This window comes from Cupressus sempervirens, unplaced genomic scaffold (genome assembly GCF_028749045.1).
Source record: "Cupressus sempervirens isolate cs-2001-9-10 unplaced genomic scaffold, ASM2874904v1 CseChr00s100001_01, whole genome shotgun sequence".
Classification (NCBI taxonomy): domain Eukaryota; kingdom Viridiplantae; phylum Streptophyta; class Pinopsida; order Cupressales; family Cupressaceae; genus Cupressus; species Cupressus sempervirens.
Genome location: NW_028322205.1, coordinates 6,831,824 through 6,855,935, shown reverse-complemented (window position 1 = coordinate 6,855,935; position 24,112 = coordinate 6,831,824). Strand labels below are relative to the sequence as shown.

The following is a 24,112-nucleotide window of genomic DNA, read 5'->3' as shown; positions in this document are numbered from 1 at the left end:
CATGTTCAATTCATTTAAACTTGGTAAATATAATAGCAACTTTTATTATCATATATATAGACACACATACATGTCTGTGTAATAATACAAATATTATTTAAAAGAAAATGGTACACGACGAAAATGACATACTCAATTCATTTAAACTTTGTAAATATAATAACATATTTTATTTTATATATATATATATATATATATATATATATATATATATATATATATATATATATATATATATATATATATATATATATATATATATATATATATATATATATATATATATATATATATATATATATATATATATATAGACACACATACATGTGTGTGTGTGTGTAATAATACAAATATTATTTAAAAGAAAATTGTAGATGACAAAAATGACATGTTCAATTCATTTAAACTTGGTAAATATAATAGCATCTTTTATTATCATTTAGCATCATATATTTTGAAGTTTTTCTTATATATATTAAGTGGATGCATAATTGATTTGAAATTATTATATCTTGAATAAGATATTTCTTAAACAAAATAAAATAAAAAGGAAACCTTGATTTTTTGCATGACCTTCCATTTGACCTCATCTACTATACAAATGTATATAAAAAAACTAGAAGAAATAAATAAATGTATTAATTTTCAATACACCTAATAAGTTATTTATTATTATTTTTACTATTAGTCACTCCTACTTAATGGTGGGGACTAATGTTTTCAAGATACTCTTACCTACTAAAAAAAGTTAATTTCAATTTTGTAAAATATTATATAATCAAAGGTAAAAGAGAGCACTATTAGTTTGAGTAATGGTATATATTTTTTGTTATCTAGGACTATAGAAAGTTTTTTATTTATATAATAATTATGAAACTTTGTTTATAATAACTAATTCTAATATTGATAAGAAAAACTTCAAAACATATGATTGTAAATTATAAGTAACAAGTTCAAATGAGTTGAACATGTCATTTTTGGCATACCATTTTTTTTCAAGTAATATTTGTGTCTGTGTACATGTATATATACATGTATATACATATGTATATATGTGTGTATATATGTATATATAGATGTGTATTTACATATATGTATGTATATACATCTATATATACATGGATTTATATATGTATATATATACATATGTGTGTGTGTGTGTATATGTATATGCACATATACGTATATATGTGTGTGTGTGTAGATGTGTATATATACATATATGTATATACACATCTATATATACATATATGTATATACACATTTATATATACATATGTATATATATTTATATACACATAGATACAAATATACGTATACATATACATACATGCATACAAATGTGTGTGTGTGTGTGTGTGTACAAATGTGTGTGTGTGTGTGTGTGTGTGTGTGTGTGTGTGTGTGTTATTTAAAAGAAAATGGTACATGATAAAAATAACATGTTCAATTCATTTTAACTTGGTAAATATAATAGCATCTTTTATTATCATATATATAGACACACATACATGTGTGTGTGTAATAATACAAATATTATTTAAAAGAAAATGTTATACAACGAAAATGACATGTTCAATTCATTTAAACTTCATAAATATAATAGCATCTTTTATTATATATAGACATACATACATGTGTGTGTGTAATAATACAAATATTATTTAAAAGAAAATGGTACTTGACGAAAATGACATGTTCAATTGATTTAAACTTGGTAAATATAATGGTGTCTTTTATTATCATTTAGCATCATATATTTTGAAGTTTTTCTTATATATATATTAAGTGGATGCATAACTGATTTGAAACTATTATATCTTTAATAAGATATTTCTTAAACAAAATAAAATAAAAAGGAAACCTTGATTTTTTGCATGACCTACCATTGGACCTCGTGTACTATACAAATGTATATAAAAAACTAGAATAAATAAATAAATGTATTAATTTTCAATACACCTGATAAGGTATTTATTTTTATTTTTATTGTTAGTCACTCCTACTTAATGGTCGGGACTAATGTTTTCAAGATACTCTTACCTAGTAATTCTTGCATTGGAAATTGGGAAATATAGGAAATTTCCTACTTAACATGAGGTAAGGTAGATTTTTCCTATTAATTTACAAATTTTCAATTTGTATTTCTCTTTTCTATTGGCTCTATTTTTATCTTTTTCATTATTATTTTATTTTTTCCCCTTTAGAAAAATAGGAAAACAATAATTGGGATGTTGGATATGTGGCATTGTCTTTGAGTCTTAACATTTGGCATTCTATAATTAGTTCACATGGTTTGTTTATGTTATTAATTTATTGATAGTAGATAACAAAGAGAACCCTGTCATAGAACATAAACTATATGCAAGTGTTGTTTCCACTTTCACTTTTGTAGACTATTTATCCAATGTAAGTATGAAACTTGTTATGGGGATTTGGCCTCCAGAAGTATAGAGGACTAATTTTTTTTCATTATGCCATAGTCATAAATTCCTTCATTGTGATCATGTTTCCATAACTAATCAAGTTGATGAATTCAAGTTGCTAATGAAGAAATATTAGAATGTGATAATACATTATACAACTTTTCATTAATGTTAGACAATTTGGAATATTATTTTCACTTGTTATCATATATTTTAGAGATAATATTTCTTTAGTATATAAAGATGTTAAGCTATGTCAAAAAGGCACTTCAATAAGGATCTTATTGGGCAATAGTTGTGTTGTGGTGTCCACAACACACGCCCCATTCCTCACCAGGAATGGGGACCCCCTACTTTTTTTGACTCCTGGACTCAGTTTAGGAGCTGGGAGAAGAAATCTCAATTAAATAAATTAGAATCAAAAAGTCAAAAAAATTATTTAAAAAAAAAAAAAGAACTCGTGCGCATGCATATCGAGGCACACGCGCTTTGCAAAGGCAAAAGAGGAAGGGAGGTTATAAAAACCCCTTCCCCCCTTTTTTTTCACCTCATTGTTTTGGAGAAGTAGAGCTGAGGAGGGAAAGGTATGAAAAAACCTTCCCCCCTCCATCCCCCATGTAGCCTTTGAGCTTGCATGCGCTCAGGAGAAGAAGCGTGCAGCGTGGCATTGTGTGCGCCCTTTTGGATGCACACGCACCGTCGTGGCACCTTTTTGGGCCACGTGTGATGCTGCGCTGCAACGAAACCTTTCTGGGCACGCGCATAGAGTTGCATGTGCCCTCTAGGCTATGCCTGATGCCACCATCGCACCCCTCTAGGATGTGCATGCACAGCCATCGCTACGCCCCTCCCGAACGCACACACACTGCTGCCACCGTGCCCTTTGGGGCTGTCGCCACCACATTTTACCCACCCATGTTTTAAAAAAAAAAATTTTAATTTAGTTTTTTTTATATATAAAGTCAAAAACCCAATATATATATATATATATATATATATATATAAAACACAACAAATAAAATAAGTTCTAGGAGATCATTTTTTAAAAATGTTTTATATGTATCCAGTAATTAATTATTCTTTTTCTTTGTGACATACAGGTAACATAATCAAATGACATCCACATCCAGATCAACAACAAAGCCAGTTGTGTACAAGTTCCAGGGCATAACCCCAAAGTGATGATTGCATGATGAACACTCTGAGATCAAAGACACAGAACTTGGACACATGGACCTGGGAGAGTTTTTGAGGGTTTGTAACAACCCAACTGAAAGATCTTCTTTGAGATCTGCCTTAATCCGGTCTGGATTAATAATTGCAGCATCACATCCTGGGACCCTTCAGTCAGCTGAATCGATTATGACCTTATCTCGACATTTTGTTCCTAAGGAAAGTGTGGTAAACAGCATCATTGGGGAAGTGGTCTTAGATCTACGACCTGGTAATATCGAGAGGGTTTTTCACCTACCTAGAGCTAATTAGTTTATCAAGATTTCATATGAAGCAGCCAAGAGGTGGTATAAGGATCATCACTAGGAGGCCATCGACATCATATATTCTTCATACTTAATTGAGAAGCCATCTTGGGGAAAGAAAATTAGTGAAGTAGATATGACTCAAGGATACATGAAGGATGACATTGGATATTCAATCATTCTCCTGAGCAGAGTTATGGGATTCCCTGTAGCGGGTCATCTCGCTCTATTCATGGTTAAATTCATTGAGACCATCAGACACACAAAGATGCCACTAGATTGGGCCACCACACTTAGTGAGAACTTGTGTGATTAGTTGCGGAAAGTAAAGGACAAGAAGAAGTTCTATATGACTTCTTATGTGGTATATCTACTTGCAGCAAGAGCCACCGATTCTCCTGTGTTGTACAAGAAGGGTAGTATGCAGGATCCTAATGCATGGCCGTATATAGTTTATCCTTAGCTAGTTAAGATGAAGCTCCTTCCACAAAGAAAAGAGTATAGGATTGTGAGTGATGCCTTCATCTTTGCCATCATTCGATTCATTGAAGGGGATTATTTGGAAGAGATTGTCTAATGAGGCCAGGGCACAGATCACAACTCTTGGTGCATATTTCATCCAGTTTTGAACATTCACATACATTCAGGTTGGTGGTGCATCCATCCATCCAAAGAAGCTCCCAAGATACCCAAGTGACAAGTTAGTTCTAACGAAAATTTCTTGGCAGATTGAGTTAGCTTATGAGAGGATCAAGAAACAATGAAGACCTTGTTGGGATTGGCCTTTTGTAATAGGAGCATACTAGGTAAAGAGAAAGTAGGATATCCTAACTTTTGAATGGGAATGTGAAAATTATTGTCTCAAGGAATATAAATCTCCTCGGCTATTCTTTGAAAATGTTGGTAAAGTGGAAAATCTAGCAGGAAAAGATTTCTACCATGAAGATGCAATTGAAGATCATTGGATGAATGGCACAAATGACTATGATGTTTGTATTGGGGACTATTGTAGAATGACTTTGTATTTAGCGAAGAAGGCTCTCCATTTGACCATCCTAGATGAGATAAGGTTATAGAATTTGCAGGAGCTACTGGATCCCTTATTCAATATAGATAAAGTTGGTAAAAGGCCCATCCTAAATGCAAAAATTGATAGAGAGGAAGGAGATGATATTAATCATCGAGCAAGACATATCATCAGAATGACAAAGAGTTGGATCAAGAAACCCTTTCCACTTGATCCAATTTTAGACACACCGATATTCCATCCACATGCTCACCCAGAAAGCGTAAAGGGGAGGAAAGTCACAGTTCCTATCTTTGCGCTCCAGTCTCCTATCAGGCTAGAAATAGTCTACCAGCTTGATCACCCAGTGGGATACTACCATCCTTCAGAGAAGAAGAAAGAAAATAGGAAGAGAGCCTCTCGTCAGAGGATCTAGACAGAGCATGTTGAAGAACAAGCCCCTTAGCAGTAGCATGAATCTACTCCCCAAGACCCCTAAGACCCTGGAATTTCTCATATCCAAGTTGATTTTCCATTGCCTCCTATTTTGTCAAGCCAACAAGAAGAGGGAGAGATTCTAGAGACATCCATTCATCTAATGCATGAAGAGCTCACTTCTCCTATGGTTCCACAGAAGCAAAGGAGGGTTAAGTTTAGAATGAACAAGAGGCAAAGAGTTCGTAAAAGATTAGTGCCTAATCCATCTGTTCTTGAAACCATTCCTAAGGAAGAATCAGACGAGGATGAAATAGTGTCAGATGTGGAGGAAGAGCAAGTGCCTCTACAAGGGAGAAACTGATTGGCCAAAGCCACAGAATTGGAAAGAAAGAAGAATGTCACAAGTACCCCACCACCCACCCAAGCTGAAATAGTAGAACTCTCTTCTTCGAAAGATGAAGTACAATGATGGGTGAATGAGCAAAGGGAGCTAGGTGATGATATTATCTCCATTCTAGATTTTGATTTCATGCCAGTAGGTACATAATTGGTTGGATATAATATTAGAGATACTCCTATAGGTGAATTTCAACGGCACGATTGGATAAAGATGCCACTTGAGACACAAGGTCCTCATCCAACTCCCCCATCTTCACCTCAAGTTATGATGGTAGGTAAGGTTTTAGTGACACCTCCATCTCCGAGTTTAGAAGAACATGTTCAAAAAGAATTATCATTACAAGGAGAACCAGAACCAAGGGTTACTAGGGAGCCATCAAAAGAGGCACAGGTAATGGAATGTACGCAACAACCTTCCCAGGAAGTTGAGGATCAAACTATTGGATCTATAGAAACTAAGACTACAGAAGAAGAACCCTTACAACAAGAGACTCCAAGAAAGAGTGATAGAAGGAAGGAGGTAGTTGAACACATCCCTTCATCATCTAGAGCTAAGGTTACAGAAAGACATATCTCGAGATGGTTCTGGAAAGAAATAATGAGAAGTGCTAAGCATCAATTCCTTGCTTCAGAGGATGATATTTGTGACATTGCAGAGATTTTGAACAAGCCTAACTCTCCATTATAGGATGCAACACGATTTGCATTCATTACTACTACTCGAAACTAGGACTTATTTGCAAAGGTGGCTCACCCTCCGAAATGTACAGATGAAGAAGCTATCAGCCTTTAGGACTATGAAATGAAGGATATCATGTTAGGAAAGCCTACATGGGATACTTCTCAATAGATGATGACTATGGGAGTCAAGGAGGTTCTTAACCATATGGAACATGATGAGATTGAAATCAGAACACTTCGAAGGCAAGTTGAGATCTTGAAAGGATATCTAGCTAAAGTTATTGGTCCTCTTGATTCCGAATGCCTTGAGGAGACTTTGACTAACATTCGTAAAGAAGGGGGAGGTGTACGACTCAGTCCATTCTTGAGAGCTTGTCAGGATTGGCGAGACAACCTTGAGGATAGGGGTGTCACTATAATTACAGGAAGTCTAAAGTTATTACATGCTACAAAAGACAATGTTCATAAGATCATGGCAATTTTGAGGCAGGACTTCAGTATTATGGATGAGGTACGAGTTTGGAGCAAGGATTTGCAAATTCTATAGGCCATAAAAGGACAAAGGTATTGCATTCTAATTGATATATATACCGGTGAAGAGCTAGACATGATAGATGATTGGATAGGAAAGATTGTAAAGGGAAATAAGGTGATGGAAACATTGCATGATGAGATACATAGGCTCAAGGACCAAGCACGAGAGCGAATTTTGGAAGTAGACAAGTTATATAGTGATGCATGCTTGGATATTTTTGAAGATGAAGAATGAGAGAAGCTTTTACCAGTTGAGGTAGTTGTAGAAAACTTCAAAAAGACTTTAGAGGAAGCATATAGTGATGAAGACATTAGACAAGCCTTCAGGATAGAAGAAGCATTGTTAGAGTTGGATACCAAACTTGGGGATTTTGCAAAAACTTGAATTGAGGTGGACAACTATAGACAGAAGATCAAAGATAAGTATGAGGCTTTGGATCTTCTCGATGCTGCTAAGATTATTGAGATTATAGAGAAATTCAAGGGCAAACATCAAAACATATCTTTAGGATAAAGATGAGCAAAACCCAGATACCAGAATTTCAATTTTGACACTTAGTAAAATTTTGAGATTTTGACCCAATCAAGGCCCACAGCTTTGCAGGTTTGCAGCTCCATAGGTCCACAACTCCATAGGTCTGTAGCTCTACAAGTCCATAGGTCTACAGTTTTGCAGCTCTACAATTCAGAGGTGCACTGATAGTTGACTGCCAGTTCCAAAAATAACACTTTCCATGCATTGGAAATGCATTTCGATGGCAAGTTAACTCCGACACAGATCAAGTGAAGGGCCAACTTCTATTTTTGGTGTCTCCATGCACTTCTACTTCGACTGATGGCTTCCTCCTATTTTCTTTCTCATGCTTTCATTTTTTTTGACATGTAAAGGGCTCATTCATCCAATTAATGAATAAAATATGGATGGAGTCCCTCTAAGCACTAGTTAGATTACTAGTTTGTATATATTTAGTTTGTTTTAATGTTTTAAAAGCATTTTATTGCATCAAGATATCTCTCACTCTCAACACAAATTGAGGAGACAATTTCTTATAAATATCCCATTGTAAAATGTAAAATGGGCCACCATTATTATGCAATAAAATTATGCTTTTGGTGCTAGCATTCAGAGTGTAGTTATTCTTGCCTGAATGTGTCATTGTTTTGTGGATTTTATTCATGAGATTGTGATTGAGCCAAAGGTTTATTGTGTTGTTTTTGGTTTTACGATCTTTTAGTTCTAGTGTTTGCTACGGATATATGAATTCTGTTGACGTAACGAGCTTGAGAAGAGATCACCTAATTGTGTCTACATAGCTTTTTGTCTCGCATGAGTGCACTTTCTATGGCCTTGTGATTTGATGAAGAGTGAAACATCATTTGATTTGTTAAAGCTTCTCACTGACAATTGCATCAGTGGATTCTAGGAAGCGCTGCTCCTATTTTCATTGGTTTCCTACCAATTTCTTCAAATTTTTAACTCACAATGTGTTTTTTTCTATAGCTTATGTCCATTTAGGAATTTAACTTTCAAGTTATTTGATTTCATGTTATTTGCTTTCAGTTTTATTATTTTCTTTGCTAACCCCCCTGTTAGAATAGGACCTCATAGTAGCTGCATTATTAGAGTTGCATTCATTGAAAAATAGAAAATACAAAAATATTGTTCTTTTGGTGTGATATTTTGAGATAGCAAATAGATTTTACTTGATTCCAAGGTAAAAGAGTTTTTGGAACCAGCAAAGGCCTCCTCGTGAACATTCACATTTATCTTCTACTGAGCAGATTTTGGTATGTCGCAAGACAAACATTGAACCTTGGAGTGGATCCTTAAAATGATTTTCTTTTCAAGAGAGGAATTACACAATGGATTCCTGTTGTTGATCTCGTGCAAAACGAATGCACAACAAGTTGGAACAAACAATAACAAGTGGTAGACAATTGAATCCTATGATTTCTTATCAAGAATATATGGTAATAGATACTACACAAGAAAATATTAATCATAATATCATAAAATAAGAAGGTAAGAGGACTTGAAATACTTATCGACAAGACTATGTCTTATTAGTAAATTACGAACAAAGTCCTATCAAAATAAAGGATGACTTGGTGAAAAGAATGAATGCTTATAGGTAATAAAAGAGATGATGATGCATTGTAAAAGGAAATATGGATGATTTAAGTTTTATTCAAGATATGGTAATGAAATGAAGATCAACATAATGAGGAAAAGGAGGATTGCTCAAGAAGTTTCTACAAGGTCAAAAATGGCTTCTAGAAATGATTAAATCACATGAACAATTGGATGACAAGATTATGGTCAATGGATCTAGGTTTTGGGTTTATGGTTAAATTATTGCTACATAAGGGAATAAGGAAGAATAAATTATGTATCACATCACAAAGCAGCATCACGAAGAGAAGAAGAATATTTTGGTGAAGCTTAGTGTGGCAGGATATCAATGGAATAGAGGAACTAATCAATGAAGAAAATTTGTCATCATAGAAGAGGATACATATTTGAATAGAGGTTTGAAGTGGTATGTTATTGTATAATAAGGAACTTTGATGGATCAAATATAGTAGAGTTAGTGGGTACATGCAAGATCATGGTCAATAAAACTATGCCATTAAGTGGTAGTGAAAAATCGGTAAATCAGGGTTATGTCAACTTGATGCATAATTTTAAAGTAGTTAAAAAATTTATATATAAAAAGTTGTAAGACAAAAATTTGTACAAAATTGAATGTAGTTTCTCCAACTTTTTCATTTTAATGCAGTAGTACAAACATTTCAAGATGAAAATAAGAAGAAGGTGCATGTCTAACCACCTTAATCAAAACCAAATTATAATATTTTTAAATAAGATTATAGATATAAGAACTAGACTCATGCTCAGATGTGACACATATTTTTGGGTTTTTTATTACAAATAAATAATTTATTATAAATTTTATACTATAATGCTTTTAGAATACAAGATCTCCCATGTCTGACCACCTTAACTAGTTCAAAACTTTATGATATTAACTTTTGATTTATTTTCCTTGTAGTAGGAAAAGAATAAAATGTGATGCATTTTTAAGATTTAAAAAATGTTATACCATTTGAAAGTTATAGTTTTTTTTTTCCCAATTAGTATTTTAATTTGCACATTGTAGGCATCTTCATTAGAAATTAATTAATAATTACTTATCGGTCTTGTAGTTTGAGAATAGTTATATTGACAAAATCTTAAGAATGTTCTCAAGAAACCCTTTTGTTTCATTGAATTTGGATGAAACAAGAGTCATCAGATGATCAGTCAAATTCTAGATGTCAAATAAATATGGCATAAACGTATTTTTTGGGTTGACCAAATAGGCTTTCTAAATACTAAGCCTAATCAAGAATCCAATGGCTATCATGTACCCAATAATTTCACATACCTGATTGGTGGCAATAAAATTAAAATCTACAAATTTAGTACCTTCGTAAATTTTAAGAAAAAGTTATATAAGTATGTTTAAAAAAAAATTGTAGTTCCAACAAACTTATATTAATATATAAAAACTACTATATACTAATTTACTATTACATATATTATATAATAAATATTATTATTAAAAAACTATATGTTATTAAATATAATTATAGAGTATATTAGGATCACATATAGTATTGTATGGTATCTATAGTATTATATATTATATATAATATTATAAATAACATATTATTATATAGTATTAAATATACTATAATATCTAGTATAATATATTTTAACATAGCATTATAAAATTTTATAAATTATTATTTAGTATTCTATATTTCATTTATTATACACATATGTCCCTAGGGGTCCTAAGACACCTAGGAACATATGTTGTCATATAGTGGGTTGAAATGGGCCATAGGATACCCTATGACCTAGGTTTGAACCAGTAAGAACATAACATGCATAACCCTAGTAGTAATAGGACCTCTAGGAACCTACATTTGTTGTGTTATGGGTTGAAAGTGGTCTTAAGGTATCATATGACCCCTTTTGACCCATTAGAAAATAAAAGATATTTCCCAAGGGGCACTAGGAACCCTAAGAATATATGTTGACATGTAATGGGTTCCAAGGGGTCATAAGGTATCATATGACCCCTTGTGGCCCATTGAAACATGATACACATGTCCCTAGGAACATATGTTATCATCTAGTGGCTCAAAAGGGGTCATAAGATACTATATGACCCCTTTCGACCCATTGGAAATGAACATGTATGTTCCTAGGGGTCTTAGGGCTCCTAGAATTATATGTTCTCATGTAATGGATCAAAAAGGGTCATAGGGTACCCTATAACTCCTTTTGAGCCAGTGGAATACAATGTGTATGTCCCTAGGGGTCCTCGGATATCTAGGAACATATTTTTATTTGTAATGTGTTGAAAGGGTTCATAGGATACCCTATGACTCCTTTATACCCATTGAAACATGGCATGACTGATTTTCTATTGTTTTGTGCTTGGTAACTCTAACTTACTACAACATGATCAAGTTGTCACTATTTTAGCTTAACTTCATCTCTCATCAATATATACTCTATTCTTGATTACTCTTTATATAACAATCTTTTTTTTTCAACCATACGTAACCTAATTAGGGTTTGGAAGAATCTAGAGTTCTCAGCTTAGCTTAGCTTTTTTTATATAAATAATCATTATATCTTGTCAAGTTCTATCTAATCAAATGTCCATTTGTACATTTTTTTCATAAGTCAACCTTTCCTCTAGGCTCTATTGTTATGATCAATTTCTCAAATCCTCTTCATCAATCAAATAGATATGACATTTATATTAGGTAGTAATATGTCTTATTAATAGATTTGACATCAATGAAAAAATAATAATTGTTCCAATTGTAATTTTCCAACTACTTCTTGTTTGGTATCTCCTCTTTCATTGAGACCAAGTAATGGAAGAATATTATCGACCACTATGTCCAAGCTTGGGTCAACATATCAAAATTCAAAAAAGAAAATTTTACATCTTCAATACGGAGCTTGTCTTATAAACTAGGGTCACCTCTATACTTTTTTTTCAAATACCCTCCCTCTTGGACACTTAGTTAGGCCTCCTTCTCATGATGCATGAAGTTAGAAACTAGTTTTAGAACATGATCCTTGAAAGGCTCCAATGAAAGCTAGATGGATGGAAAGGAAAGACACTTGGTAGTGCAAGAAAACTCTAGCTCCTTATTGCCTCCCTTTAAGAGATTCTAGTGTACTTTCTATCCTTCTTTAAACTTTTGATCTCTATGGCTCTTGTGCTAGAGAAATTATACAAAAGTTTCCTTTGGATGTTCTTGGAAGAAAAAGATAAAATTATCTTGGACAACTACGATATTATTCACCAACCCCTGATATCAAAGGTTTGGGAGTTATAAAAGTTCAGGACCTCAACAAATTCTTCATAGATAAAATTTCATAGAATTTGGCCAAAGAGGAGGGAGGGTTGGCCAAAAATAATGATGGTTAAACATCTTGATAATGCACCCTTGACCTCTCGCATGGTTAATAAAGATATCCCTTATGGCTTGAGGATTTAAAACAACATAATAATAAAATGTACCTCTCTCCACGGAGGGCTTGGATGGCTAATTAGAAAAGGGAACCAAATCAGGTTTTGGGAGGACAATTGGTTAGGAGGTAAAACTCTAATCTTCAACAAGTTTTGTAATGTTGAAAGTGTTATAAAGAAAACCTTTGGACATTTTTTCAAAGATTACATTAATCCTCCCCAGTAATGGATAACTTACTAGGAATAGGAGAGGAAAACTTTAGATTTAGCACATATTAAGGAATTGTAGGAGTTTATCAATGCCTTCAAGATCCTTATGACACCCTTTAGTGAAAAAATAATATGGGATAGTAATGGTTTGGGTGATTTCTTTGTAAGATTTCCATACCTTCACTTGAATGACATAGAGGTCCTATGACTTTTCTTGAAGAAGGTTTGGTTTCAACTGTTAATACCTGAGATAAACTTCTTCTAGTTGTAAACATTTCATTAATGAATCCTAACTATTAATAACCTCAAGAGAAAAGGCTTCTAATTTCCTAATAAATGATGCCTTTGTAAGTGGTTGGAGAAAGATATCTACCACCTTTTTGTCTCTTTCCAATTAGTAACTCATTTGTGGACTACTATTTTGTAAAATTTTAACCTCTCATGGGGGTGTGACATACATCAATTTATGGATTAGATCCCCCCTTGACTCATCCTCCCCACATGTCTTCTTGAGCATCTAGGGAGAAAGAAACAATAGGATTTTTCTAGGGAAACTGAGCTAAATATAGAAAATGTTACTGCTCTAATGGTGAAGTTCCTAAGAAAAACTATTTAGGTGACATCTTGGAGAAATTTTGATACACCCCCCTCCCCCTAGTATTTCTATTTGATCAATAGATTTTCATCTTCCTATGGAGGCTATAGATTTTAATACTTCTAAAAGAAATACATAACTAATACCGAATGAAATTCCCCCGTAGGTGGATGGATCAAGCAAAACTTTAATAGTGCAACTAAGTTGAGGGTGGTAGTAGGGGGTGATATTGTTAGGGATGAAAAAGGAAGATTGATTTTAGCTTATACAAGAAATTTTGGAAAAATAACTTTTCTAATATGGCAGCGGCCCTAGCCATGTTGTGGGGGATCAAATTTACTTCCCATTTAGGTAGGACCAACAAGGTTTTTGAAGGGGATTCAAAGTTATTTTTTGAAGTTGTTAATTTTTAGTCAAAGATGGGTTGGTCCTTGGAAGGTTTTTTATCCAATGTTTGGATGTACCTTGATATAATGAGGGTAGTGAAAGCTTAGCACACATTTTTAGAGGGAAATTCTATGCTTGGCAAGCTAGCACATTTGGTATTTGGAATGACCGATATTATTTATTGGAGACAGTTGATGTCAAACCCTTCTGATATCATCACTCTCATTAAGAGTGAAGGACGCATCACAAGTAACAAATAATTATTTTAATTAATTACTATAAGTAGTAATATCACACCCCATTAGACCCCTTCAAGGGTGGAAAATTAAAGTGGTTGATAAATAAAATGGGAAAACATTGCATCACCTGCAAGCCTTTACGAAAACTTCCAAAAAATAATCATAATTTTTTTTGGATGAACCTACTAAGTAAGAAAGGGGTTGGTCATTTGATAACCAATCTTTTTGGAATTTTTTTTCTATAAACCTAAAAAATCCTTTACTACCTAAGGAGAATTTATTATACTAAACCAAAACCACCTCTACTAGAGGACTTTTTTAAAATTCCAAACTGGAAGATCTTGAGGAACTAAAGGTCTTGGTCAACATGGGTGGCAATTTGGACAAAATTGAGTCTAGGCATATCAAATAGTTGCGGCAGGATATGTTGTACACGTGGATGTAAATTACTAACGAAGGCCTATTTCTATTTATGGATGCCATGGAAGGACACAACAAGTTAGTTTCCATGCAATTTGTTAACACTTGGCAAGTGCGACGTATCACCATTGGTGGTATTACATTCAATATTAATGAAGAATTCATAGCTTAGGATACAAGGTTATCCATGAAGGGAAATAAGAGGAGAAGGGTCACTAAGAAAGAAGATCAAACTAGTATGAATCAATTCTTCAAAGAAGGTGAGGTGATAGTTCATTTATGTGGTAGTTTCAATAGAGAGAGCTTGCCTAGTCCATGGGGTGATCTCTACTTTATAAAAATTAAATGCCTCACTCTAGAAGGGAGACACAAAGTTAAGTTACTACTACCACTTACCTTAGCTAAATCATTTTTGTTATCATGACACAATTTGTTTCCCTTTCTTTATGTTAATGGATTTAGAAGCTTTAGTATGGATGTCAGGAAATGTATGGCTAGGTTCAAATATTACAACATCCTTCACTAGGGTTTGATTTTTAGATTATATAACTTTGACAAAGTTATGTTTCCACCTAGGAATGTTATGCTTTTATAGTCCCTTACACCTAACATTTCTCCTCTGGCTATTGTAACTTTCATACCTAGTTCATCTATTCTTCCATAAGCTTTCCCTCTATCTAGACATAGGAAAGATAAGGGCCCTTACATGGTATATTTCTCAAAATCTAACCCTAACCTTGAGCTCAACCCTAGAAATATTACTACTAAGTTGATGGGAGATAGGAGGATATACCACCGCTTGCTCAATAACCCTAGCAAAATGAAACATGCAAAAAAAAAAACACTAACAAGGTTGAGTTGAACTCTTAGTCCAATGATAGTGAGGAGAAAATGAAACAACCTCTCAAGAGGATTAACTACATTGAGGAATATGTTAATGATTTGGCTAAGTCTTCTGTTGACACTGGAAAGGCTTCTCAAGAAGTTTCTCATGTCTCTGCTACTTTTAGCATGGGTAATGTGGACTTTACCACTAGGAAAGAAACTATGAACTCCCATTTGATTGCTACCTCCCCTTTGTGGAGACAAAATCATGAACTTGCTACTAGCCCTGACCTCTTGCCCACCCCTCTGGTTCATTCCCCGAATCTGCATTCCCCCATGTCTAACCCACGTCCATCACCCCATCCCATCCCCCTATCCAAAATCCCCCTACCTAGTCTTGATAGGACTACTTTCTTGGAGGAGGAAGTAGAGCTAAAGAAATTGTGGATCGAGCTGGAGAAGAAGAAAGATAGAATGATCAAGACGGAGTCTCATTTCACATCCTCGATTGATTATGGTTTCAAGGTCATGCATGCTATTGCAACGACCCTCCAACTCCTATAGTAGGAGAAGCCAGGGGGGATATAAAGAGGATGTTGATGGAGGGAAGCTATATTGGTTCTTGGTTGACAACTGGATGGATGTGTTGTTATCCAAACCCAACCACGAGGATTGAAAAGATTGGCAATTTTCCTCTTTTTATATCTTTATTTTTATTTTTGTTGTGCTATTTTACTATTCTTTAAACTCTCAAGTCTTGCATTTCTGGATTTCGAACAATTTTATTATGCCTTTAATGGTTGTTATTACAAACCTCCATGATACTACGATTAGTTTAGTTGTTAGTTTAGAGTCGATAATTATCCTTTTTGTGATCAACAATACCTATATGATAGTAAGTTGGTTCACTGCTATGTTTCTGATATTAAGTATGGGTGTGTAGTCTACTAAATATGGGTCTATGAGTCATGTTTGCTAATAGTGACTCTTTCACTATGTCTACTTTTTCTAGGCCAGCCACCCAAATTATTAGTTTGCTTCAAATTATTTATTAGTTTGATTGAAATTATTTTCTTTATAAATTTATATGAGAAGTCGATCTATTATTTCATCTTCGATTTTTGAAATTTATATCACGCATTGTCTTTATTTTCTCCTCTTTTAACATATTTAGTAGAACCATGCTATAGCATCTTTGCCAAAGTCTCTCTTATTTGTAATGATCTTATAAAAAGAATCTATAAAATGTTTTCTATTTGATTAATTTTCTCTTGTTTGTAGACAATGTCTATTTTTAAAATTAAAAAAATTTAGAAAGAAAAGTAATTTTTTATATCACACAAAGTTTTAATAAAATAATTTGAAGTAAGATATAAAATTATAATATAATATTTCAACCAAAACATCTAATCAATCTTTGTCTTATTAATCATTACATTATTACAAATTAAATCTCTAACTATACTAAATACATTAAAAACTCAAAATAAAAACTCACTATTAAAATACTTCAAGCGAGTCATAAAACTATAATGAAAATGATATAAAGTAAAAAGTAAAGATAATATTTAAAAGCTAAGTAATGAAATTCTGCGAATAGTCCCTTGTACATGGGAACCTCGGAAGGAAAATGGCTATATAATAGACAACTTGAGACATTTATAGACTTTCATTCATTGTTTTCTTATTTAGTATGTATAATAGGCATTCATATAAGTGGTAATCTAGGTTACTACTCATATGCGTGATGCGGGAGACGAGGCACGGGGATTGCATTTAACAGTGCAGACTTCTTCAGAGTAATTCCAAGCTCATCACTCATATCCATCTCTTCATAGCTCATCCCATCTGGAAGCACCCAATCAAATGAATGAAGCAAAGAAGCCAAAATGAAATGAACCATACGATCTGCCAATGAAAGCCCAGCACAAATCCTTCTCCCCGCTCCGAATGGAATCAGCTCGAAGTTTTGTCCGCGGTAATCCACCTTGCAATTTTCACCCGTCAGAAATCTCTCGGGCAGAAATTCGGAAGGGCTTGTCCAAACTGAAGGGTCCCTCGCAATGGCCCACACGTTCACAAACACCTGCGTGTCTTTGGGTATCACAAATCCCTCGACCACGCATGTGCTCTGAGCCTTGTGTGGAAGCAGCAGAGGAACCGGCGTATGCAGTCGGAATGTCTCCTTCACGGCTGCACGGAGATAAGGCAGACGATCTAAATCAGATTCTTCCACTTTCCGATCGGGACCAATAACTTCATCCAGTTCCTGACGGAGACGGTTTAATTTCTCTGGATTGCGAATGAACTCTGCCATGCTCCATTCTACCGTTGAAGTTGTCGTTTCAGTACCGGCAATAAAGAATTCCTGGAAAAGTTAAAGAAGAAGATTAAATAAAAGATTGTTTCTTTAGGCATTTGATAAGTTATTCTCAATACATACCGCTATCAAGGGTCGAATATCAGCGGTTGTGAAATCTTGGCTTCTGGAATCTAGTAGAACATCCAGAAAATCCTTCGAGGAATCGTTTCGCCCGAGGTTTTCACTTTCGGAGGCGAGTCTTTTCTGTAGGAACAAATCAACAAAATCGTACATCGCCTGCAAATGCTTGGACATCTGACTGCAAACGCCCTGCGGGTCGAGTAAGCGGAGAAAGGGGAAAAAGTCGACCAAATTGGGCTTTCCTCCGAGCCTCATCAACTCGCAGACGGAATGGTTGAATCCAGCTGAAGCCGGATTGTGGGGATCGAAGACTCTTGAGCTGAAGATCATGTTTCCCAACATATTCAAAGACGTGCAAAACACCGTCCTCCCGATATCTATCACTTTCCCCTTGTCCTCGTAAATGAGTCTGATTGTGTGAAATACCTCGGCTCTTCTGAAGTGTTGAAGAGCTTCTTGTCTGGTGTTGCTGAAAAGCTCGACCGTTGAGATGCGTCGGAGGTTGCGCCAGTGAGCTCCGTATTCGGCCCAAATAAGTGAGGCCTTGTGGTGGGAATTAGATTTGACGCCTTCTATCACCGTCCGCCCAGAGAAGATATGGTCGTGTGTTTTGAAAACCTCCTTTGCCATGGAGGCGGAGGAGACGACCACTGTTGATTTCATGCCGAGGCGGAGAGTCATGAGTGGGCCGTGTTTGAGAGAGAGCGCGTAGAGAGACTCGGGAGGCCTATTGCCCAGCTGAAAGAGGTTTCCCACAATGGGCCAAGCAGTAGGCCCAGGGGGCAGAGAAATCCTCGTTTTCATCTCTCTTCGCCATACAAAAAAGAAGAACAACAGTGAAGCAGCAGTAAGGAGCACAGAATACCAAGAAAGCAGTAGAACCCCCATATTGCCAATTTCCAGTGTATAACTGGTGTCTAATTTATAGGCAGAGTACGTGCGGCCAGCGCAACCTTATCTTTCCATGTCGTAAGACGTTTTCCTTTGGCTAGGATTTGTCGTAACACGTTTTTCTTTTTCTAGAATTTTATAATTATATACATACATTTTGGGAATCCAGTAGTTTGAATTGTAATCATATAGTAAACCAAATTACTTGTCAAACACATTATCATTTCCAAACACCAAAGCATTTTCAATTGCATCAAATAGACAAGTAATGACCTATCTTTTTTTCAAATGTTGGAAAAAAAATTAAAAAAATTCAATTAGGGCCTTACACTTAAACATGTCATATTCCTAAGAGAGATAGATAATTGAAAACCTTTCATTAACTCCCCTCTAACATATCTAGCAATCTTTTGAGGGGTTAATGGTTTATTTCAATTCATTTCCTACAAAATAGGAACTCCTACTTTTTAGCACCCTTAATTTGAATGCATGGAAATGGAGTGGGGTTAGAAATAGCCCCACTAGCTTAGTAGATTTTCTCCCCACATGTCAACAATTTTATATTATTTATCCACTAAAGAATAATCATAAATTTAAATCTTAGGCTAGGGTACCATAGGCACTCACTTTCTTAGAAATAGAGCAAGTGCTACATAATTTATATGTGAATTTGCTTCAAAATGATAGCTCCTAAATTCAAGGAAGTTGTTTTTCTAATGAATCTTAAAATAAAAATTATATTTCTTTATAAATTTGTTTGGTAGAATTATTTCATTTTTCCTAAAAATTGAAGATTAGGTTGTTGAAAAATGGTAGAATTATTCTCTAATCTGATGGACCTACTTAGATTGAGAGGGCCAAAAAGTCAAAGCTCCTATTTTATATAAAAAAAAAAAAAATCCAAATAAACCTTTGGCCCCCTTAAAATAATTATCATGGGCTACTTGCTCCAAAAAAATAGATCCCAAGCCCTTCCCATAGGACCCCTACTTTAGGTTATTTTCATTTTTAAATTTATGGGACCACCAATTTCCTTAAATCTAGGAGCTAATTTCTTTTAGCTAGAAGAAATAAAAAATTCATGACATCTCTCATCATTAAATATTTTTAAAAATTCTTAGGGAGCCTAGTCCTATGGAGGGGGCTCCTCTAAAGAAATTGAGTGGGTGTTGTATAGATTTTTTTTGAATATTTTAAACTTGATGGCCCCATGAACTTCTAGTGCAACCTGACTTACAAATTTAAACTCCAACATTGGAGGAACTTGGGAGTTATGAATTTTAATATTTTAAAATTCAAAACATATAATTCAAAATATAATTTTGTACTGAGAAGAAATAGGAAATTAAAATTTCCTTCTAAAATTTTATTTTAACAATAATGTAGATTTGAAAAATATTCTCTTAAGCTGGTGGAGCTAAGAGTAGGTCTTGATGTAGCTTCTTAGCTTAATTTGGCTAGTAGCTGCTACTCTGTATTTTAAGGACTAGATGACCCCATGAATGCTAATCTCTTCTTATATTAAGAAGCATAAAATTAATTTTTGAATAATGGACTTAAATTTGGGAGGGAAAAATAGATATAAATGTAAAAAAAAGGAAACTAAATGGAAGTAAATGAAAAAAAGGAGGGAATTTTTTCTATGTAGACACCTATTTTTTTTTTAATATACAGTAGTTGCTTATTTTGAGCCCACTTTTATTTTGACAATTTATTTGACACTTGCATAACTTATTTTTAAGTAGAAAATTGACTTAAGAAGTTGTATGGGGACATGGGGTAATTCTAGCCCTGTCATTATTTTTGTGCTGAAATGACCAACCATGGATTTTGTAGAGGCTCTTATTATTTAGGAGAAGATTCTAAATGATCCTATTAGTAATTTTTCTTCTTCTTTAGGAGATCCTATCTTCCTTGAAAATAAAGCTTAAGTCCCTCCCTCGGACCCCAAGCTAAGATTGGAAGTCCTTGTTAAACATGATGTCTACTTTACTTTAAATTCAAAAGCCATATTCATACTCAAAACAATTCTCTCAAGGATATTTATATTTTAAAGTATAGTTATTTTTTGTTTATATTTTAAAGTACATTGACTTTTTATTTAATTTTTATATTATAATTGAGAAGGCTTTGTCTTTAATATGAAATGCCAACTCAATTTTAAAAATCAATGACTAAAAGTGTATAAAAGAGGACACACAATAGTCCAAGTGAGCTCTACGATCCATTTATTTGTTCATCCCTACTAAAATCATAAATTCCTATGTACTTTGCATTTTTCTTTATCCATGCATAAATCATAAATTCTTATGTCAGTGGCACTTTTCTTTTTCCCCAAGAAATTTGTAACTAGAACAACATATTTATTGTAAAAATAGAATAATGCATCTATCTATTAAGATGGGATGAGAAAAATGACTAAGGGAATGAAAGATTGAAAATGTTTTTTAAAGGTTTTTTTTTGGTTGAGTTGTCCAAGCTAAACTTGAGATATTACAGATCTAGCATGTGTTGTTGGAATTATTTAGAATAACTTAGAGGAGGGGTGAATCAGTTATCCAAGGTCCAAATGTACAAATAAAATTTTTAACATCTTAGTAAACCCATATCCATAAAACATGTTCATCATGCATGCATCCATTATATTATGCAATCACTCAAACCTATAGGTTATTGTGAAATCAATTTGTAGAAATGTAAACATGAAACATAATAGATTCAATAACACATTTGACACAATTATTTAACATGGAAACCCAATTTGGGAAAAACCACCAGTAACATGCTACTCATTCTCACTCTTTTGAAGTGATACCTTGTAAAAGCCCAACACCATTAAAGGTTACAATGTACATCGTTAAATGTGACCCACTTAAAGGATTTCAATCACCTTGTTAGGAGTGAGCCTTGTTAGATGACTTTAGATCATTCACTTGGATGTTCCCTAGTTAAAGGATTTACAAATGACTGTTAGGTCAACCTTAATCCAAAAGATTTACCCTAGACTGGTGTAATGATTAGAGAATAATAGTAAGGCTTGATCTAATAAAAACTTACAACTCCATTTGCAGATTACAGTTCTCTATTTTAGTCCTCCATTATGCTTGGCTTTCATACACTTTAGCTCTATTAGCTTGTTCACCCTTCAAGTATCTATACCCTTAAGCCCTTTTTATTTTCTTGCCAATGCAATCTCTTATATTAGGTCACTGAATGAAGCAATACCCTAGACTCTTTGTCTTCCTTAGGTTCTTGCACATGACAACCTCTGCTTCTGACCAACCATCTTTATAGATAGAGAATTAACATATTTTGTCATTCATCCTCCATAGTACATTTTAGGGTTAGGTCAGAAGAGGAATGAATCTTTTCATTTCATTCCCTACTAGAAACATCTCCTTCAATTCTCTTTGATTTCACCTCAAAATGATTCATCTTGAATTCTATGCCACTAGCTCATCAAAGTTGTTAGCTCAAATTCATCGAGTTCTTAATTTTTTTCATAATGCTGACACTCAACATTAATTAGCTTCTGATGCTTGGCACATACTGCATTTCTTAACATCTACTATCAAAATATTTAGCACAAACTAAAGTTTAGCAGTGCTAGATATCAACTCAACTTACATTGTTTCACTTGACTTAGACTGAATTTGACTTTTCTTAGCTCCAACTGATTTTCTACTCGCCATGCACTAGCTTTGCTTGGCACCTACTATCCACTCAATCAAGCTTGGTAGACAAACATTGTTTAACTTTTCTTCTAAACTTACTCATTGTAACCAACCTTTGCAACCTTAAGTAGATTATCAATGAACTATAATACCACTGTCTTAACTTATTCTTGTACTCCTTTTTCATATCATAATTCAACCTTCCTCTAGGTGCTATTATTACCTCATTTGATCAAATTCTCTTCATCAATCAAATAAATTATAATACTTAAATCATATAAGAAATTGTCTTATGATCAAGTAGCAGGTTCGACATCAGTGACAAAATAATAATTGAAACATATTTATCATACTTGTACCAATCTATTTTCAAAAATCTCCCTCTTTGGTATTGATGGCAAACCAAACTGACTAGACTTAATCAGTAAGACAAACAAAATACCAAAAAGAAAATAATTCATTGCATTGAAATCTCTCCCTCTTTTAGCAACTTCCATATTTTGAATAGGTTACAAAATTCTATTATGATCAATAGATAATCAATCAACTCATCCTTATGACTTTCTTATGATCACTTCTTATATCTCCTCAACATTATCTCCCTCTTACTAGGTAGATGTAATCAATAAATACACTTGTACACTTTCTCCCTTTGAGTAGATATTCCATAGGTCTATATCTTCAATATCTTGATTTCTCCCTCTATGATTTCTTGATCTTAGTGCACTTTCTTGACAAAAATTTCTCCCTATTTGACAACAATGCCAAAAACTTGTCATCTTCATATGCAAATATGAATATTTTTAGTTTCTCCCTCTATCACCTTGCTTGTGACTAATTTATAGCTCCAACTCTTTGATTACTTTAGGTAGCTCTTAAAGTAAGATCCACTACATCAATGCACAACATATGCCAATTAGCTTGTTTGATGCATGGCACTTTTCATACTTCTTAGATAGCTTTGTTTAGGGGTATCACCCCTAGTTTATCTCTTAGATACTCATGAGAATCTTTAGATAATACTTTTGTGAAGATATCAGCTATTTGTTCTTTTATATTGATATATTCCATCTTCACCTCTTTATCTTTAACTAATTCTCTCAAGTAATGATAGTTGATTGAAATGTACTTAGTCTTTGTATGCATCATAGGATTCTTTGATATATTTATTGCACTTTTATTATCACAATAAAGTATCAAAAGTTTAGTGATTTCTTCCTTCATACCTTCACAACTTACCGTAGTAGCAACATATTTTGCTTCAATAGTAGATTGAGAAATGTAGTTTTGTTTCTTGCTCATCCATGTGACCTACCTTTTGCCTAAGAAAAATGCTCCTCCTGTGGTGCTCTTTTTGTTATCAACATTTCTAGCCTAGTCAGCATTAGTATAGGCACTCAATTCAAATTTTTCATTTTTCTTATAGTATAGACCATAGTCCTTTGTTCCCTTCAGATATCTCATTATTTATTCTCTTTACTATCATCAAGTGATTCTACCTGGAACTATCCCTATAGATAATGCAATATTTGGTGTTTATGTACTACATATTATAATTTACCAATCATATACCTTTATAATGTCTTATTCACCTCAACTGAATAATTGTTCTTTGACAATTTATGTTTTTTCACCATAGGTGTACTTATTGGTTTGGAATCCTCCAATCCAAAAGCTTTCAATACCTCATTTACATACTTTAATTGATTGATGTATTTACCATATTTCATCTAATGTACTTGCAAACCCATAAATAACTTGATCTCTCCAAACATAGACATCTCAAATTTTTGCTTCATTTCATTTGCAAAATCATTACATAAAGTATCTTGACCTCCAAATATGATATCATCCACAAAAATTTTAGATAAAAAATTACCTTTTCCTTTCTCTACCTTCAAGTATAGATTATTTTTATCA

General features: G+C 33.7%; 1 protein-coding gene across 1 annotated transcript; it reads right to left on the bottom strand.

Annotated features, from left to right (window-relative positions):
- Positions 1-16,788: 16,788 nt before the first annotated feature.
- Positions 16,789-18,521, bottom strand: LOC149527890 (geraniol 8-hydroxylase-like). The gene is made up of 2 exons (XM_089812038.1): positions 17,628-18,521; positions 16,789-17,552 (listed from the first exon to the last, which is right to left on the bottom strand). The coding sequence occupies exons 1-2, from the start codon at positions 18,513-18,515 to the stop codon at positions 16,917-16,919; spliced, it is 1,524 nt and encodes a 507-aa protein (XP_089668164.1). The 5' UTR covers positions 18,516-18,521; the 3' UTR covers positions 16,789-16,916.
- Between the last annotated feature and the right edge of the window lie 5,591 nt (positions 18,522-24,112).

Excerpts from the sequence above, each read along its gene's own strand:
- LOC149527890 (XM_089812038.1), bottom strand. The coding sequence starts at position 18,515 with ATGGGGGTTCTACTGCTTTCTTGGTATTCTGTGCTCCTTACTGCTGCT. Across the intron at positions 17,553-17,627 it reads ATATTCGACCCTTGATAGCG|GAATTCTTTATTGCCGGTAC; the intron begins GTATGTATTGAG and ends TAACTTTTCCAG.